Source organism: Paramisgurnus dabryanus, chromosome 24 (assembly GCF_030506205.2).
Source record: "Paramisgurnus dabryanus chromosome 24, PD_genome_1.1, whole genome shotgun sequence".
NCBI lineage: Eukaryota > Metazoa > Chordata > Actinopteri > Cypriniformes > Cobitidae > Paramisgurnus > Paramisgurnus dabryanus.
In genome coordinates this window covers 961,216-977,955 of record NC_133360.1, presented here as the reverse complement: position 1 = coordinate 977,955, position 16,740 = coordinate 961,216, and the positions used below count along the sequence as shown (strand labels likewise).

General features: G+C 38.4%; 1 protein-coding gene across 1 annotated transcript; it reads right to left on the bottom strand.

The window, feature by feature from the left end:
* Nucleotides 1-7,480: 7,480 nt before the first annotated feature.
* Nucleotides 7,481-15,994, bottom strand: LOC135721264 (uncharacterized). Its single transcript, XM_065243457.2, has 5 exons — nt 15,706-15,994; nt 15,201-15,488; nt 13,970-14,074; nt 13,626-13,699; nt 7,481-7,540 (listed from the first exon to the last, which is right to left on the bottom strand). The coding sequence occupies exons 1-5, from the start codon at nt 15,992-15,994 to the stop codon at nt 7,481-7,483; spliced, it is 816 nt and encodes a 271-aa protein (XP_065099529.2).
* Between the last annotated feature and the right edge of the window lie 746 nt (nt 15,995-16,740).

The window sequence follows — 16,740 nt, the reverse complement described above, 5'->3', positions numbered from 1 at the left end:
TTAAGACTGCTATTATCACCTGCAGCATTGCCGCTGTCCAGCAGGGCGGTCCTTCACCTCTGGAGCTGTCCAACTTCTCCCGTCAGCACCACTAACGCTCTCTCTCTCTCTCTCTCTGCCCACCGCAGGATCTCGCCTTCCCATCTGCCTCGAGTGCCTGTTGCCGGGTTGACTACGGATCTCCTAGTGTGTAGTGGATTATTGACACACAAATACTCTCTCCCACCGTTCGATTGTCTGGCCGGAGCCCGAACGCGTGTGGTTCATCGCCCCAGTGCCTGTGTGTGCTCCCCACCTCCAGTGGTGTGGCTATTGTGCCCAGACGTGCCACTGTCTGTTTTGCATACATTATTATTTAAATAAACTTTCTGTTATCCGCACTGGGATCGTCTGTGTTTTCTGCCTGACAGTTCCAGCGTGGGAAACACGCGAGTTGAAAAATCTGAACTTTGACGGAATTCCTCGCCACGTTAACCAATCAGGACCGGCAGAGTCTCGGCGAAGTTGCTGAAGCCCCTCCCATGACGGAAATTTCCGCTTGAATGTCTTGAATGACAAGAATTTCACGTGCAGCTTTCACGCTCGAATGAATCGAGTGAACTCAAATGTTCAAATGTCCAATTACACGCGAATAGTGCGTTTTGGGGAATGCACCATGATCGCGTCTTTGCATTGACATGTACATCACTCGCGCTTGCCGCGTCTACTGCGTCTGGTGTAAACCCTGCATTAAGGGAAGATAAACAGCAAAAAGAGAAAACCAGTGTAACAGTAGCGTTATTTTTAATACGGAATTTTGTCTTTAAGGGGAAGTTACCTAATTTTGCTCCTATCTGTCACTAATGTTAATCAAACAATTTATCTCTCACTGCTCTTGACTAAATCACTTTTATACCTTTACTAAGATATATACATTATTGTTTATTATCCTTATTTCATCACTGTCTGTTTATCTTCAATGCGTTGGTTATAAGTGCATAACATTGCACATAAAATAGCACTTCAGCACTGCCTCCAGGGCCGGTGTTGTGCCGAATTCTGTGACCTATCGAATTCTGTGACCAGAGGTCGCTGTTTAGCAATTTTTTCACGCGAGACCGCGCCGGGCGCCCGTGCACATTATCGTGAGCGCGGCAAGGGAGTTTCTAACGATATACGCGACCGCCCACTGAGCGATGACATCATTTACCCTCGCTCTAGTCTATCGTATGAATAAAGCAGTCAGACTTCGTGAGAAACAAACGCGACGATTAAAATAACGCGAAATAGGTTCTAAAATACCAGAACATCACAAATGTTTTGTTTTTACTTAGGGCTGTTGCCATTTAATGTTACACACACAATCTGGTAGAGAGTAACAGCTTACCGAAATCTGTGACCTCAGCTGTTTCATTCAGAATTGTAATAATGTTTCCCAAATTCAGTCTGGTGATGTCTAATCTCATCTGTAATATATCATCAAATGCATTTTGACCTGATGTTAACACTAACACACATACAGCAGGGTCACACAATCTGGTAGACAGTAATAACAGCTTACCGAAATCTGTGACCTCTCTCTGTTTCATTCAGAATTGCAATAATGTTACCCAAATTCAGTCTGGTGATGTTTAATCTCATCTGTAATATATCATCAAATGCATTTTGACCTGATGGTAACACTTACACACATACAGCAGGGTCACACAATCTGATGGACAGTAACAACAGCCTACCGAAATCTGTGACCTCTCTCTGTTTCATTCAGAATTGCAATAATGTTACCCAAATTCAGTCTGGTGATGTCTAATCTCATCTGTAATATATCATCAAATGCATTTTGACCTGATGTTAACATTTACACACATACAGCAGGGTCACACAATCTGGTAGACAGTAAAAACAGCTTACCGAAATCTGTGACCTGCCTCTGTTTCATTCAGAATTGCAATAATGTTACAGAAATTCAGTCTAGTGATGTCTAATCTCATCTGTAATATATTATCAAATGCATTTTGACCTGATGGTAACACTTACACACATACAGCAGGGTCACACAATCTGACGGACAGTAACAACAGCCTACCGAAATCTGTGACCTCTCTCTGTTTCATTCAGAATTGCAATAATGTTACTCAAATTCAGTCAGGTGATGTCTAATCTCATCTGTAATATATCATCAAATGCATTTTGACCTGATGTTAACACTCACACACATACAGCAGGGTCACACAATCTGATGGACAGTAACAACAGCCTACCGAAATCTGTGACCTCTCTCTGTTTCATTGTGTAAGTGTTAACATCAGGTCAAAATGCATTTGAAGATATATTAAAGATGAGATTAAACACAACCAGAGTGAATTTGTGTAACATTATTACAATTCTGAATGAAACAGAGGCAGGTCACAGATTTCGGTAAGATGTTACTCTCCACCAAATTGTGTGTGTAACATTAAATGGCAACAGCCCCAAGTAAAAACAAAACATTTGTGATGTTCTGGTATTTTAGAACCTATTTCGCGTTATTTTAATCGTCGCGTTCGTTTCTCACGAAGTCTGACTGCTTTATTCATACGATAGACTTGGGCGAGCAAGGGTAAATGACGTCATCGCTCAGTGGGCGGTCGCGTATATCGTTAGAAACTCCTTTGCCGCGCTCACGATAATGTGCACGGGCGCCCGGCGCGGTCTCGCGTGAAAAAATTGCTAAACAGCGACCTCTGGTCACAGAATTCGATAGGTCACAGAATTCGGCACAACACCTGAGTGGGGCCACTTTTCAGCCCGGGAGTTTCGTACCCAAGACCGGCCCACTTTTTCCAAAGTGTTATTCCAAATTAGCACTTTTTTTCAAATTGGATAAATAAAGCAACAGTTCAGCTCTTACTATAGTTTCTATTAATATCATGGTCAAACAAATAAGGTAAAAGTTAAATAATATTTCACTTAAGATGAGAAGTTAACAAAAATATTCCTCTACACTCTAAAAAAAGGCTGTGTTATTTTTTTACCCATAATGGGTAAATATTGGACAGAACACATGCTGGGTTTAAAATAACCCAATGTTGGATTGTTGTTATGCAACCATGGATTATAATAACCCAGCAGTTGGGTTAAAACATCCCAGCATTGGGTCAATTTTAACCCAGCAGCGTGTTCTGTCCAATATTTACACATTATGGGTCAAAAATAATCCAGCCCTTTTAGGAGTCTATTCCACAAGAAAAGGATGATAAATTATTAGCATTGCTAATGCTATGAGGCCTATGATTAATCAGGTGCAAATAGAAACATAAAACCCAGTCCTATTTAAAAAAGAAAACAATTTAGCAAAACTATTGAATCCAATATTGGGTAAATATATAGCATAACAAGTGATTTATAAGCTTTTTTTCGGCTGGTCATTTTTGACTGGGGACACAAAAGGCGTTAACACAACCTGATTGTTACATAACTTTAATTCATATTGTTTTCTCATGGCCTCCTCATTTTCAGCGGGGAACTGCTCAGAAGCTGCTTGCATAATATTTGCAAAGTCTATGAATCGCCATGTATACACAAAAGGCTAATATTTTAACTAAAAAAAAAATGTTGGCTTGTAAATAGTTTGACAACGGTATTAGCCGAATAATTACGTTGCTAATGCTAATCATTACAAGGTTACTAAGCTTTTTTCTCTTTAAGTTACATGTTGTTGTCCTCTTGAAAATAAATATGTACGTTTGGCACATTTGGCAGCATCATCCTCTAATGGATTTTTTCTTCAACCTGTTTTTTACGCCCTCCTCCTCTCAGACGCGTATTATTACGGTAGGGCCGGCCCAGCCTACCGGAGAAAAGTTTTCTTGACGTGCTATGGACCGAACCAACTCTATGGGAGGGGAGGGGAAAACTCCTTCACATGGTACAACCACTGATCTATATAAATGACTGGATTGAACATGACGTCACACTTGTGAAGCCACCGCGCCGCCATGTTGGTATACCCAAACGTTCTATTAAATCAATGGACGTTATCAGATTTTAATGATAAAACATCACTTTACTCGTCTTCGTTTTTATATGTGAAGTTACCATGTACATTATTACAACACAAAAGTCCAAGGCATGTAAATAGTTATTTACTGAAAGTTGTACAATTTGCGTTTTAAACAGTTATTATACATTCATCTTTATTACAGTATCAGATCAGCAGACAGACCGCAGCATATTTAGTATTAATGACAATAAACGTGCTCATTCTGAAATCTAAATAAATAATCATGCTTTGTACCGTATGTGCATGCAATAATTTGCTAGTTTTGTAATTATGTTATCTAAACTTACATGTTACCTAAACTTATTTAGAGAAATAACGCTGACCGTCACAGTGTAGCTGAATGTCAAACAAAGCTTTATTTATACCCGTGTCATTAAAGGACAAGTTCGGTATTTTAGACTTAAAGCCCTGTTTTCAGATTGTTTATGGTCAAATATAATGGTTTTGACTGAAATTTCGACATTTTCGGCTGCCCTGAGAATTTTCGCGTGTTTGTGTTTCAGCTCAGACCTCTACAATGGCTGCATAGGTGCACTGGAACAATCCTTCCTAAAATGCATATTAAACTTTCATTTACAAAGACGTGAAACTCACCGAGTGGTCAGGGGTGTTCACTGGTATGCTCACACAAAAATCGCTCCAAAAGACGCATTCCAACAGGTTTTATCGTAGTTTTTACCAACTCCATTGACTGTATTAGACGTCCTGTGAGGTACGGTATTACTCCGCGCCGGGAACTTTGTTTCTATTCTTGCAATTGGCAAAGGCGGATTAGCGCCACCACCTGGGCTGGAGTGTTTATTATTCAAGCTCTAAGCGGAAGAATGTACGGGTGTGAGGCGTTTGGGGAAATAGGTCCACAAGTTAACAACGAATGCTAAAACAGCTGTTGGAAAGCATCTTTTGCAGCGATTTTTGTGTGAGCATATCAGTGAACACCCCTGACCACTCGGTGAGTTTCACGTATTTGTAAACGAAAGTTTAATGCATTTTAGGAAGGATTGTTCCAGTGCACCTATGCAGCCATTGTAGAGGTCTGAGCTGAAACACAAACACGCGAAAATTCCCAGGGCAGCCGAAAATGTCGAAATTTCAGTCAAAACCATTCTATTTCACCATAAACAATCTGAAAACAGGGCTTTAAGTCTAAAATACCGAACTTGTCCTTTAACAAATGCAACAGACACACTCACCTTAACGGTTTTTTATAAATCCATTATCCTGCCCGATTAAAACATAAACATTGCAAATAACACCAGAATTAACAAATAATTAACGTACACATATCCTAAAAATTTACCTTATGTAACTGATACGCTGTAAAGGGGGTACATTTTGATCATGATTTTGAATGGAAGTCAATGGCGCTCTCTGCCGGTTGAGTATACCAAGATGGCGGCTCGAACTCTGCGCTGGCTTCACCTCACTCGGTTACGTCAAGCGTTCTATGCGCAATCCAGTCATTTATATAGATCAGTGGGTACAACCCATGCAGAGGCTGCGCGCTGCAGTGTCAATGCGAAATGTGTGAAGTGTTTTTTAAGAGAAGATAGACTCACTAACGTGACAAATGTAAAAAAAAAAAAACTCGACCGGCCCAAAAGTGAAGCGGCCCACCGGGAATTCTCCTGGTTCTCCCGATTACCCACTCCGGGCCTGACTGCCTCTAAAATAATACTTTGTTGATGAAGCTACAGTCATTCAATTTACACCTGTCATTATTGTTACAGGCACCCTGTGTGAATTGTACACTAGTTGATCTCAAGTTGCTCGTTCAGGGTTTATATTCATACATAACGTTATTGTATTAGAGCTATGAGCTGCTTTGTGAAAAGAACATACCCTGGATTATTCATTTATGTTCACTGAATATTATAATATACACATTTCTGTAACACTTTTCAAAACGTTGTATTTGTTCACATTAGTAAATGCATTATATAACATTAACAAACAAGCATTAATAAATGCTTATATACTCTATATTTTTCATTGTTAACAGTTTCAACTTGATTAAAAAGGTATTAGTAAATGCTAAAATTAATAAGATTTACAATTAATAAATAATGAATAAAAAGATTAATTAAAGATGGTGATATTCATATTTTCTTAGCGATTTATTTAGCTTCACCTTAATCTTAATTGCCCAGGCAAACTACATCTTATAGAATCTACTTTTTTAGTTTGTCACAAGTAGATGATGGGATGACGTTTTAAACCCTTAGTGCAGGAATCACAAGTGTTTTGTTTAAGACAGATATTAAAAGTAATAGTTCAATTTAAGGACTGTGTTAAAAGTAAAGCTGTAAATTAACAAACTATTAAAAACATATGTTGTAGGCATAAGAGTTATATATTAGGGGATTAGCTATCATTTTGACAAATGGCTTAAAACAATACACTGTATATTCACACAAAACCTAACTCACACTGCTGCGTTATGCCCACCTTATGTCCTGTATATTTCATAGTGACAGTTGGCAACCCATATGGCATTAATCGCAAAATAAATAAAAGTTCTGCCTTTTTATATAAAGTGTCAGTTAAAGGAATACAATTTGGCCTGAAAAAAATTAAGTCAGAAGAATTTTTTAACTTTAATCCATGAAAGTACATTCAGATGGTAAAAATCTATTTCATAGCACAGTAGGCTATAGTAGCCTACACTGTATAGTACACAGTCAAATTTTTTAGATTTGCCAGAATTGACATACAGGTACAGGAATAAAACATCTACACTCACCTAAAGGATTATTAGGAACACCATACTAATACTGCTTTTAACCCCCTTTCGCTCGTGCAAATTGTAACCTCTTTTTCCCATTTGTAGTGGAGATGAGTGGTACCCGGTGGGGTCTTCTGCTGTTGTAGTCCATCCGCCTCAAGGTTGTGCGTGTTGTGGCTTCACAAATGCTTTGCTGCATACCTCGATTGTAACGAGTGATTATTTCAGTCAGAGTTGCTCTTCTATCAGCTTGAATCAATCAGCTCATTCTCCTCTGACCTCTAGCATCATCAAGGCATTTTCACCCACAGGACTGCCACATACTGGATGTTTTTCCCTTTTCACACCATTCTTTGTAAACACTAGAAATGGTTGTGCGTGAAAATCCCAGTAACAGATTGTGATTGTGAAATACTCAGACCAGCCTGTGTGGCACCAAGAACCATGCCACGCTCAAAATTGCTTAAATCACCTTTCTTTCCAATTCTGACATTCAGTTTGGAGTTCAGGAGATTGTCTTGACCAGAACCACACCCCTAAATGCATTGAAGCAACTGCCATGTGATTGGTTGATTAGATAATTGCATTAATAAGAAACTGAACAAGTGTTCCGAATAATCTTTTGGGTGAGTGTAAATATCAAAATGTCACAACACATATAAAAGTATAATTTAAGAACAGTAGTTACTGTCATCAGAATATTCATCATTAGGAATCTGACACAATGAGTTTGTTCATGGTCTCATTACTCCAGCATACACCACATCATCCTCTGCTGAAGATCTCTGTAGGCCCTATAGATAAAAAGCAGTCATAGGATATAATGACAAATGAGTTTGTTGCCATTTGATAAAATAATGTAAATGAGCCTTTATTCTGTCACTCTCTCTGGTAAACAATATATAGATCTACAGCCATCATCACTGTACATTGGCTTTATCATTTTAAAATGTGCTGCCTGATATCCTTAAAAAAATGATAAAATGTATTATGTTACCTCAAATAAATAAAGATTTGTAAACATTATTTCTGTACACAAGATATGGACAGACACATTAGTCATAATGGCACATGCACACTTGACAAATTCTGTTAAACAATTAATTAGTGGTGCTTGCATTTATGCTGCTTCTTACATCCGGACGCTTTTTTCGGCACGTAACTTATCACGCACGCTTTGTCATAGTCCCATGAAAGATGGCTCAAATCCATCAGATCCATATTGAGTTACTAAGCTACGCCCCTAGCAACCAAATACAGAACACTAGCATTGGAATAAACAAAGTGTCAGGAATTTCAGGACAAGAACCCAAACGCAGATGATGAGGGGTTAAATAAGAGACACTTTAATATTCAGAACAAGAAAACAAAGGCCCACGTGGGGGCAAACAACATTAAACAGTAGGCCTGGCAAACTCGATTCCTTTTAGGGATCTGGGTTATTGTTAGTTACTAAAGTGTCACTAAAGTGATCCGGGTTGTGTGAGTCACTTGAGTCACTTGAGTCAGTATTGCTAAATCGCTAAGGAAACTCAGTACAGACCCATTTGTAACCGGCTGATACACGTGACTCAAGATTCTCAGAGCCAGAAACATTGCAGACTCGTAGACCATGGGACTCATGAGACTTCTCTCGCTCTACAGATCCACTAACCGGCTGATCTGCGTGGATCAGCCGTAGCCGGTTAGTGGATCTGTAGAGCGAGTAAAGTCTTCTCAAAAGCAAATCCACAACAAAAGCCTTTCACTTCTGAAAAACATGCTTATAGGTTTTAGGTTTGCTGTGTATGGTCGACCATTTAAAAATAGGCCTAATAATAATAGCATAATAATATGGAGAAAATATAGAAAAAACGGTGTCCTGATTATGTAGCCCCCGAGCCGGAGAGTCTTGAGTCTGCAATGTTTCCGGCAGATCTGCGAATCTGCAGTGTTTCCGGCTCTGATTTGAGAGACAGTTCGCGCGGATCAGCCGGTTACGGATCAGCCGGTTACGAGTTGAAAGATTCTCGAGTCAAATCAGATTCACATGTTTCTGGAGTCCGCATTGTTTCCGGCTCGGAGTGAGAATCTCAGGTCAGTTTGCGGCTCGCGCGGATCAGCAGGTCTCTCGAGTTTGCAATGTTTCCCGGCTCTGAGTGATAATCTCGGGTCAGTTCTCGCGCAGATCAGCCAGTTACGAGTGGATCTGTAGAGCGAGCGAAGTCTCATTAATAATGCTGAAAGAGGTTTATGTGTGTGGTGGCACTGTTTATGGTTTTACATTGAATTGTAGTAGGACTCAACTGATCCGGGTTAATGATACTAGAGACTCGCGAGTCATGAGTTAATTTAAAGATCCGGGTGAAAGATCCGAGTGAGTCACGACTCAAACAGGTCTATTAAACAGGGCAACAAGACTAAGACAGATAAACCACTAAACTTGGCACAAAATAAAACACTAAACTTGAACACACAACAGTACAAAACTAGGTGTTAATAGATCACACGACTCACAGGTAGAAGGACAGTGGCGGTTCTACACGGAGGCCAAGGGTGGCCCGTGCCTCTGTAGAAATGTCCCTGGCCACCCCTGTGGCCACTCCGTGCTGACCAAATAAAAAAAGTATAAATTTATTTTGATTTTACACGCGAGCGCCAAAAGCGGAACTAATGCGACGCAACGTTCTACACGGGCAAATTAGAGCGGCGCACCCAGTCACTGTAGCCGCCTGCGTTTGCTGCGGGTGCTGCTAGGCGAGTGTCTCAATTCGTTCCCAATCTCCTGATGTTGAGAATGTGTATGCAGGTTTGGGAACTGGTAAGGACTCTAGCTGACTTGACATTGGGACACTGTTCACTTGCTCTCCTGTGACGTAGCTGCTTAAGCGCGTTGTGATCATTCACAGCTGTTACTCATCAACAACCGGCAAAACCAACATCTCGCTAACTTTTTAAAGTTTACACATTGTAATAAGCGCTGTAATTATGCTCTTACATATACGTGCATAAAATTGGAGGAATATAATTAAATGTTACATATAAAAAAATTTACAATTTAAAATAAATATTATTTTAAATACTGATTAGATTGTGGTCCCTAACTGTCTAGCAATGTGTGTTTATATGTAAACTAAAACAAACGTTTGTCATTATTAAAGTTTGCATTTCATAAAGTTTATTGAGTAGGCTCCCATGATTTTCGGTTGGGGGGCTTTAGAAAAGAGCCAAGCTCCCCTTTTGCACCTGTACTCACTCTTGTATTAAATAAATATTTATATGATTGTAAAGTAAAATAAAGTTTACGGGGCAGTTTCCCGGAAAGGGATTAGACTAGTCCTAGACTAAAATTAATGTAAGAGCTCTCCAAACATATCTTAAAATACACCAGTGCCCTTTGTTTTGCTTCAAAATGCACACAAGTAATGTATTTAGTAAGGCATGTTTGTTAAAACTAGTTATATTTCCTAATTAAACTAAGGCCTAGTCCTGTCTTAAACTAATTCGTGTAACCACCCCTATAATCTTTAAATATAATTTCTTGCCATTTTTTTATGTGCCCCTCTGGTAAAACACTGGCCCCTCCTTGGCCCCCCTAGTGAAATTTGTCTAGAACCGCCACTGTAGAAGGACAAACGCACAAGTGAAGAACATCAAACACATACCCCGGATTTCCACCGACTGCGGAGCAGCTGCAGATCAGCTCCGCTGCGTTACGTCTCCGCACTCTGCCGTCCGCCAATACCCACCAGTTCCGTTTTTGTTGCAGAGCGGCTGCGTGCTGAAGTGACAAGGTCTCGCAAATTCACGTGATGATCGCGCGATACCTTCTGTCTCTGCCCATTATGCCGTTGAATTATGACGTTTTTACAAACCAGCCCAGATCACAACACGAGATCTCGCATAGACAGAGCAGTACATCAAATCCATCCAAAATTCAAAAAATAAGAAGGCTGCTAAAACATTTATATATGCTTTATCTTTAATGTATTTATTTGAAACTCCCCTGGCTCTGTTCCTGTCTATTATTTGTTGTTTCTGTATTAATGACTTTATTTGTGTGTGTTTGTAATGTTTGTATTGCAAAGATTTAATAAAAAAACACGAGTTCTCGTGAATTCAGGTATGATCACGCGATAAAGTCATGGCTCCGCCCTGCGGAGCTGTCCGGCATCCGTCAAAAATAGAAGCTCTGCGTATTTGTGCCGGAGGGCTGCGGATGGCCGGAGCTGTGACGGATTCGGAGCGCAGTCAGTGGAAATACACACATTGACTTGAATGGAAACCGATTGACTCCGCCGCCGTTCCGCAATGGATCCGCAGCCGTTCCGCAGTCGGTGGAAATCCGGGGATAGGGCCCTATTTTAACAATCTAAGCGCATTGTCTAAAGCGCACAGCGCAACGTCTAAATGGGCGTGTCCGAATCCACTTTTGCTAATTTAACGACGGGAAAAATGGTTTGTGCGCCGAGCGCATGGTCGAAAAGGGTTGGTCCAATTGTAATGGGAGTATTTTGGGCGTAACGTGCAATAAACCAATGAGAGTCTCAGCTCTCATCCTCTTTAAAAACCAGTTGCGCTGGCGCTATGTCTAATCCCTATTTAGATGACGAACTTTATAAACTGAAAAACTAAGCGGAGGAAGAAGATCCCCAGTTTAAGATTAATGTTAAATAATTGTGTTGTTTTTCACTTGTATTGAAATTGTTATTTTTTTATTAAAACCTTTAAAACCCGTTTTCTTTTAGTCATGGAAGTAAAAAGGCAGGCTTGTAATTGCTTTAAATGTATGGCTATCCAATATCATCAAAAACTAATTTACAAGTATGTAAGATAAGGTTTGTACTCTAAAAATACTTTATTTGTAACAAACAGGAGATAAAGAATTTACAAACGGCTCTCTGCGCGTTTCAGCACTTTGGACAGCATTTTTTTAGCAAAGAGTTTTTTTAGCAAAGAGTTTTTTTAAGAATTACTTAAAAATGTTTCTCATCTCACCATATCCACAGGTACAGGTACATCATATACAATAAATCCGTGAGGTAGCATTAAAAATTTTTTTTAAAAACAGATGCATTTGTTTAAAGCAAAGCATTTATTTACTTACCAGGCTACAGGGTGAAGCAGCTCTTTGCGCCTTCTAACGTCTCATAATCGATCTTCATTTATGTCCAAGAGACTCAATAATAATCTTTTACATTCAATCCTTTAATCTTTCATATTTAAAAACATTTTGTGATGCTGCGCATTCATGTACTTTGTGATAAGCAAATCCGCGTTGTCCTCCCGTTTATAGGCGCATATTACTAATGCGCTCTTTAAATAACATAAAACATATTGCGCCATATTGCGCCACATATTTTGTTGGTCAATGGCGTAGTCTATTTTAGTTGCCTCAAAATAGCAACGCGCCAATTGGGGGAAAAGTGACAAGACCTGGGAAATGCGTGTTCAGAATAAATCAATACTAAAACCACGCATCTCCCACATAAAACATGGTACTGCCAGAACCCTGCCACAAAGACTAGATATAATTCAAGACAAGATTCTGACAGGATCCTGACAGTACCCCCCCCTTAAGTGGCGGCTACCAGACGCTCCTCAGGGGGAACACTAAACCCTGGACATAACCGACTGACAGACAGACAAGACCCAAGAAAACATTACAAATAACAACAAAGCCAGACAAGCATAAATAACAAACGGGTTGGGATTAAATAATAAAAATTACAAATGGGGGGGGACCAAAAGAATTCATGGAAGATGGTGGAGGTGAGTTCTTAGTCCTGGACTTTCTGGGTGAAACAGGGGGAGTTCGGGGGGGTCTTGTGGAAGACCTGGGGGAAGGCATTGCAGAAAGGGGCAAAGTCTGACAAGGGTGGGGAGTCCAAAGAGGATAAGGAGGTTAGAGGGAGGAAGCCATGTGTAATGTAATGATTTTTAAGGAATAAAAGAAGATTAGAGGCTCATTATATTTCACGCAGGTTTTATGTTAGATGTATGCGTCAGGTGTATTTAATCAAACATGCACAAGTTATTTATAATTCTTATATTAGAAAACTGGGGCTCTTAATATGACATTGTGTGTGATGGATCATACAGTACACACACTTACTGTACAGTACAATAAAACACAAGTAAGGGATAATGTAGAGGCAGCCGGTAGTTATCGGGAAATAAGCCCCGACAGTGTGATCAGGACCCGACGCGAAGCGAAGGGTCTTGTATCACACTGAAGGGGCTTATTTTCCCAATAACTACCGGCTGTCTCTACATTATCCCGCTTATTACACGGCTACTTGTCACATAAGAAGAAAAAAACGGACATGAATATGAATTTGAAACATTTTATTGGCGTATTTGTTTTAAATTAACATTTTTATCCTTCCGCGAAACTTTGCACAGATGCATAAAATGACCGTAATACCTTATTAAGATCCTCTGCTTCATACTTGTCTGTCTCCATTTTTTTCTCTTTTAGCCAGTCTTTGAGAAGTTTTAATGCCCATTCTGTATTTTTTTGTGTGTTGGCTTCGTAGCTGTCATGCTCTATTTTGTCATGTTCAGTCTCAGTAAGCTCTCTGTGTCTTGTTGTTGTTTGTTCTTCTATCCACTGTTTAAATGTTTTGTTTTTTCCGTACATGTTCAAATTAATGTCAAAATTTTCCATTCTTAATTGTGGTTGTCCAGTGTTTGTCACAAGATGGCGCCAAACAGTAATCTTTATTGATCTTTATTGGCGTGGAGCGATTTTAATCGTACAAGTAGTACCGGCTATGCGTTATTACTTTGGAGCGGTTATTATTTGAAAACAACGAACCTGCAAATGTCTCAACTGACCAATCAGAATCAAGCATTACAGAGAGCTGTGTAATAAGACACAATAATGAATGATCTCACCCGTTTATGTGCTGCTCTTTTAGAGAAGGTTGGCTCTGCATAAGTGATTTCCACTTCATCGGTCTGAACTGTTTCTGCAATAACAATTTAAGCAGATAAAGATGTTTCTTTAAGTATACTATATAATACATGACACCTTATTCAAAAGCAAAGAACAGTAACTACATATTTGGTCAACATTTAATTAAGGCTTAAAATGAGCTTTGTGACAAAAAGTCTCTTGTTGTCAAAATTGCAGTAACACGTTTGACTTGTTGGTTTAAAAACTTTAAGGGCTTTTTCTCAGTTTTTTGTGTAGTAACTGCACTTTGCCTTTGTATGGCAGTATAATACACATCACTTGCCTTCTTGATTTCTTTGTTTGTGTTTTCTGTAGATCAAGAACAGAACTCCAGCTACAATCATCAGACTTCCAACACCACAACAGATCAGAATGATCAGAAGTGTATCTGTAATGCAGAGAGTCAGCACTGTTAAAATGTACTTAATTTAAACAGAAAAATAAACTAAACTGTATTTTATGTGGAGAATATTTTATGTTAATGGTAGTAATTATGATCATATCATTTACAATTAAGATCAATATTATATTCAGCAATGTACTTACAGAATATCAGAATAATTTTTTTCTTAACTTATCAACTGCAAGGTTTTTGGAACTTCATGGTAAAAACAATATGCATAATTTTTCATTTATATATTTCATTTAAAAACTAATGTTCCTTGACATTTTCATGTATTATTGCATTTATGGGATTACATTAGGTTAGATTTTAAATTTAATGGATGTTTACAGCATTAATATGATGCCATAATAATGGTCAGTATTTTTGATTTATCATGTGACTGTACATTTTGTATACATGTATTATGGTAGTTAAATGTTAATAAATATAAACCACTTTAGGATGATATATAACAATATCTGAATTATATAGACATGGATAAAGCAGTATTCACAAACATGAATAATGTAAATAGACTATAGAACAGAGAAACACATAAGCTAAACACAAACAAACAACAACAGTGAACTCAACTCAGAACTCGTGTATATATATATATATATATATATATATATATATAGACAGGCATAACATTATGACTAACTGCCTAATATTGTGTAGGTCCCCTTTATTCACCAAACCAGCCCTGACTCATCATGGCACTGACTTCACAAGACCTTTCTATCAGAACCAGCAGCATTCACCGGGAACACACAAGATCTGCAGTTTTGGAGATGCTCTGACCCAGTCTTCTAGCCATCACAAACTTCACTTCATGAGTTTGCATTAACATTTAATCGATAGGGAATGAGATAAAGCATATTTGGTGTGCTGTCCGAGAAGAGGGCTCAGAGTCATCTAAAACTGCAGCTCTTATGCAGTGTTCCCAGTCTGTAACATCTATCAAAAGTGCTCCAAGGAAGGAAAAGCTGTGAACCGGCGAAAGTGTCGCTGATTGGTATATATATATATTCTTTATTTCATTGTTTATAATTCTTTATTTCATTGTTTATAGTTAATGAATAATAATAATAATAGTAATGGCATGTCACCTGAAGTCAAGACTCACCTGAACACGTCTGACAGAGATTCTTGATGTTGAGATGTTGAGTTTGTTTTGTGATGGTATTGTTGAGTACACATCTGTATGTGTTTGTATCCTGATATTCAACCTCCAGATGAAGAGAGAGTCTGATGTTGAGATCAGACACACTGATTATGGACAATAAACTGTTTCCTTTATACCAGGACAGACTCGCATCTCTCACATTCAACACTGAACACAACAACACACATGATGATGATGATGAAGAACATTGTGATGAGTTACTGCTAATGACAGGAACCGGCAGACGAGCTGAAAAACATTTATAAAGCATTTTGATCATTGGGCTTGTATCCTCATGCAGAGAAGATAATGTCACAACTTTTAATCCCTCATTACATTGCATGATCATTTCTTTTCTTTTCTTTTCTTTTCTTTTCTTTTCTTTTCTTTTCTTTTGCTTTTTTGCTTTTTTATATTATGATAAATATTTGAAACTTGAAGAAAACCGCTGTGTTTCTCAACTCACCATAGACAGTAACACTGAATTGTTTAAAGATCACAGTATTTGTGATGATCTTTACTTTATAAAGTCCAGTGTGTTTGTTTGTGATGTTTGTGATGATGAGATCTCCAGTCTGATGATTCACATATAAATGATTCTTGAATCTCTCATCATTAAATGATGTTGTGTTTGCTTCTCTATTATATTCAGCTATCATCTCATCTGGACTCTCAACACCAAAGAGCCACTCAATCTCATCGTCCTCCTGTAGTTCAGTAAGATTAGTATGAAGAGTAACAGAATCTCCCTCCATCACCGACTTTACTTCATCACCAAACACAACTGAAGAACATGAACATTACTGACTTTAGAGAAGCTGTTAGAGTTTATTAAACCATCACTATAGTTTTCCAAATGGCACATAACCCTAATCACTGAAGATTACATTACATTTGTAAGGTTCAGAAAAACGCAGATAGATCCGGAAAAAAACATAAACTGATTTAATCCACATTATAATAACAAATTTGATTTAAATGTATCAGGGAATTTAGCCATTGCAAATCATACGTATAAGCTGTCATGTCTCTACTGCAAGAATGTGTAAAAAAAACTTTAACAATCACTTACCATCCAAATGGCACATACATAAATGCAGTAAAACTATTACAGCAATCATATTCTGCAGCAGTGTGTCTGAAGAACTAAACACTGTTTTTAATGCGACAGAAAATATCTAAAAATGTGTTTAACCCCACCTACTGCAACCACTTGCGTGAACGCACACACATGAACTCGCTTGACCTATTTCTGTCTGAATCCTGAAAAAACAATGGGACTGTAACACCAAACTTATTTAGTAAAGAATTTGATAAGACACTGTTAGAGAAATTAAACAACACAAATGAGACATTTAATGGGTATAATATTTATTTGGAGGATTTAGTCTGCATTAGAAATGTATGAATAAATATTTAGATCTTTAACTTTTAAATGAAGATTTGTGAGTAAATCAGTAGAGATGTAATGTTGAGATCTTTTCTGAAACTTTATAGTAGA

Bases quoted from the DNA above. Each gene is read 5' to 3' on its own strand.
- LOC135721264 (XM_065243457.2), bottom strand. From the start codon at position 15,994: ATGGAGGGAGATTCTGTTACTCTTCATACTAATCTTACTGAACTACAG. The intron at 13,700-13,969 runs GCAAGTGATGTG...TTGTTATTGCAG, and splicing joins CAAACAAAGAAATCAAGAAG to AAACAGTTCAGACCGATGAA. The intron at 7,541-13,625 runs GTGAGATCATTC...TTTTATCTATAG, and splicing joins AAAGAGCAGCACATAAACGG to GGCCTACAGAGATCTTCAGC.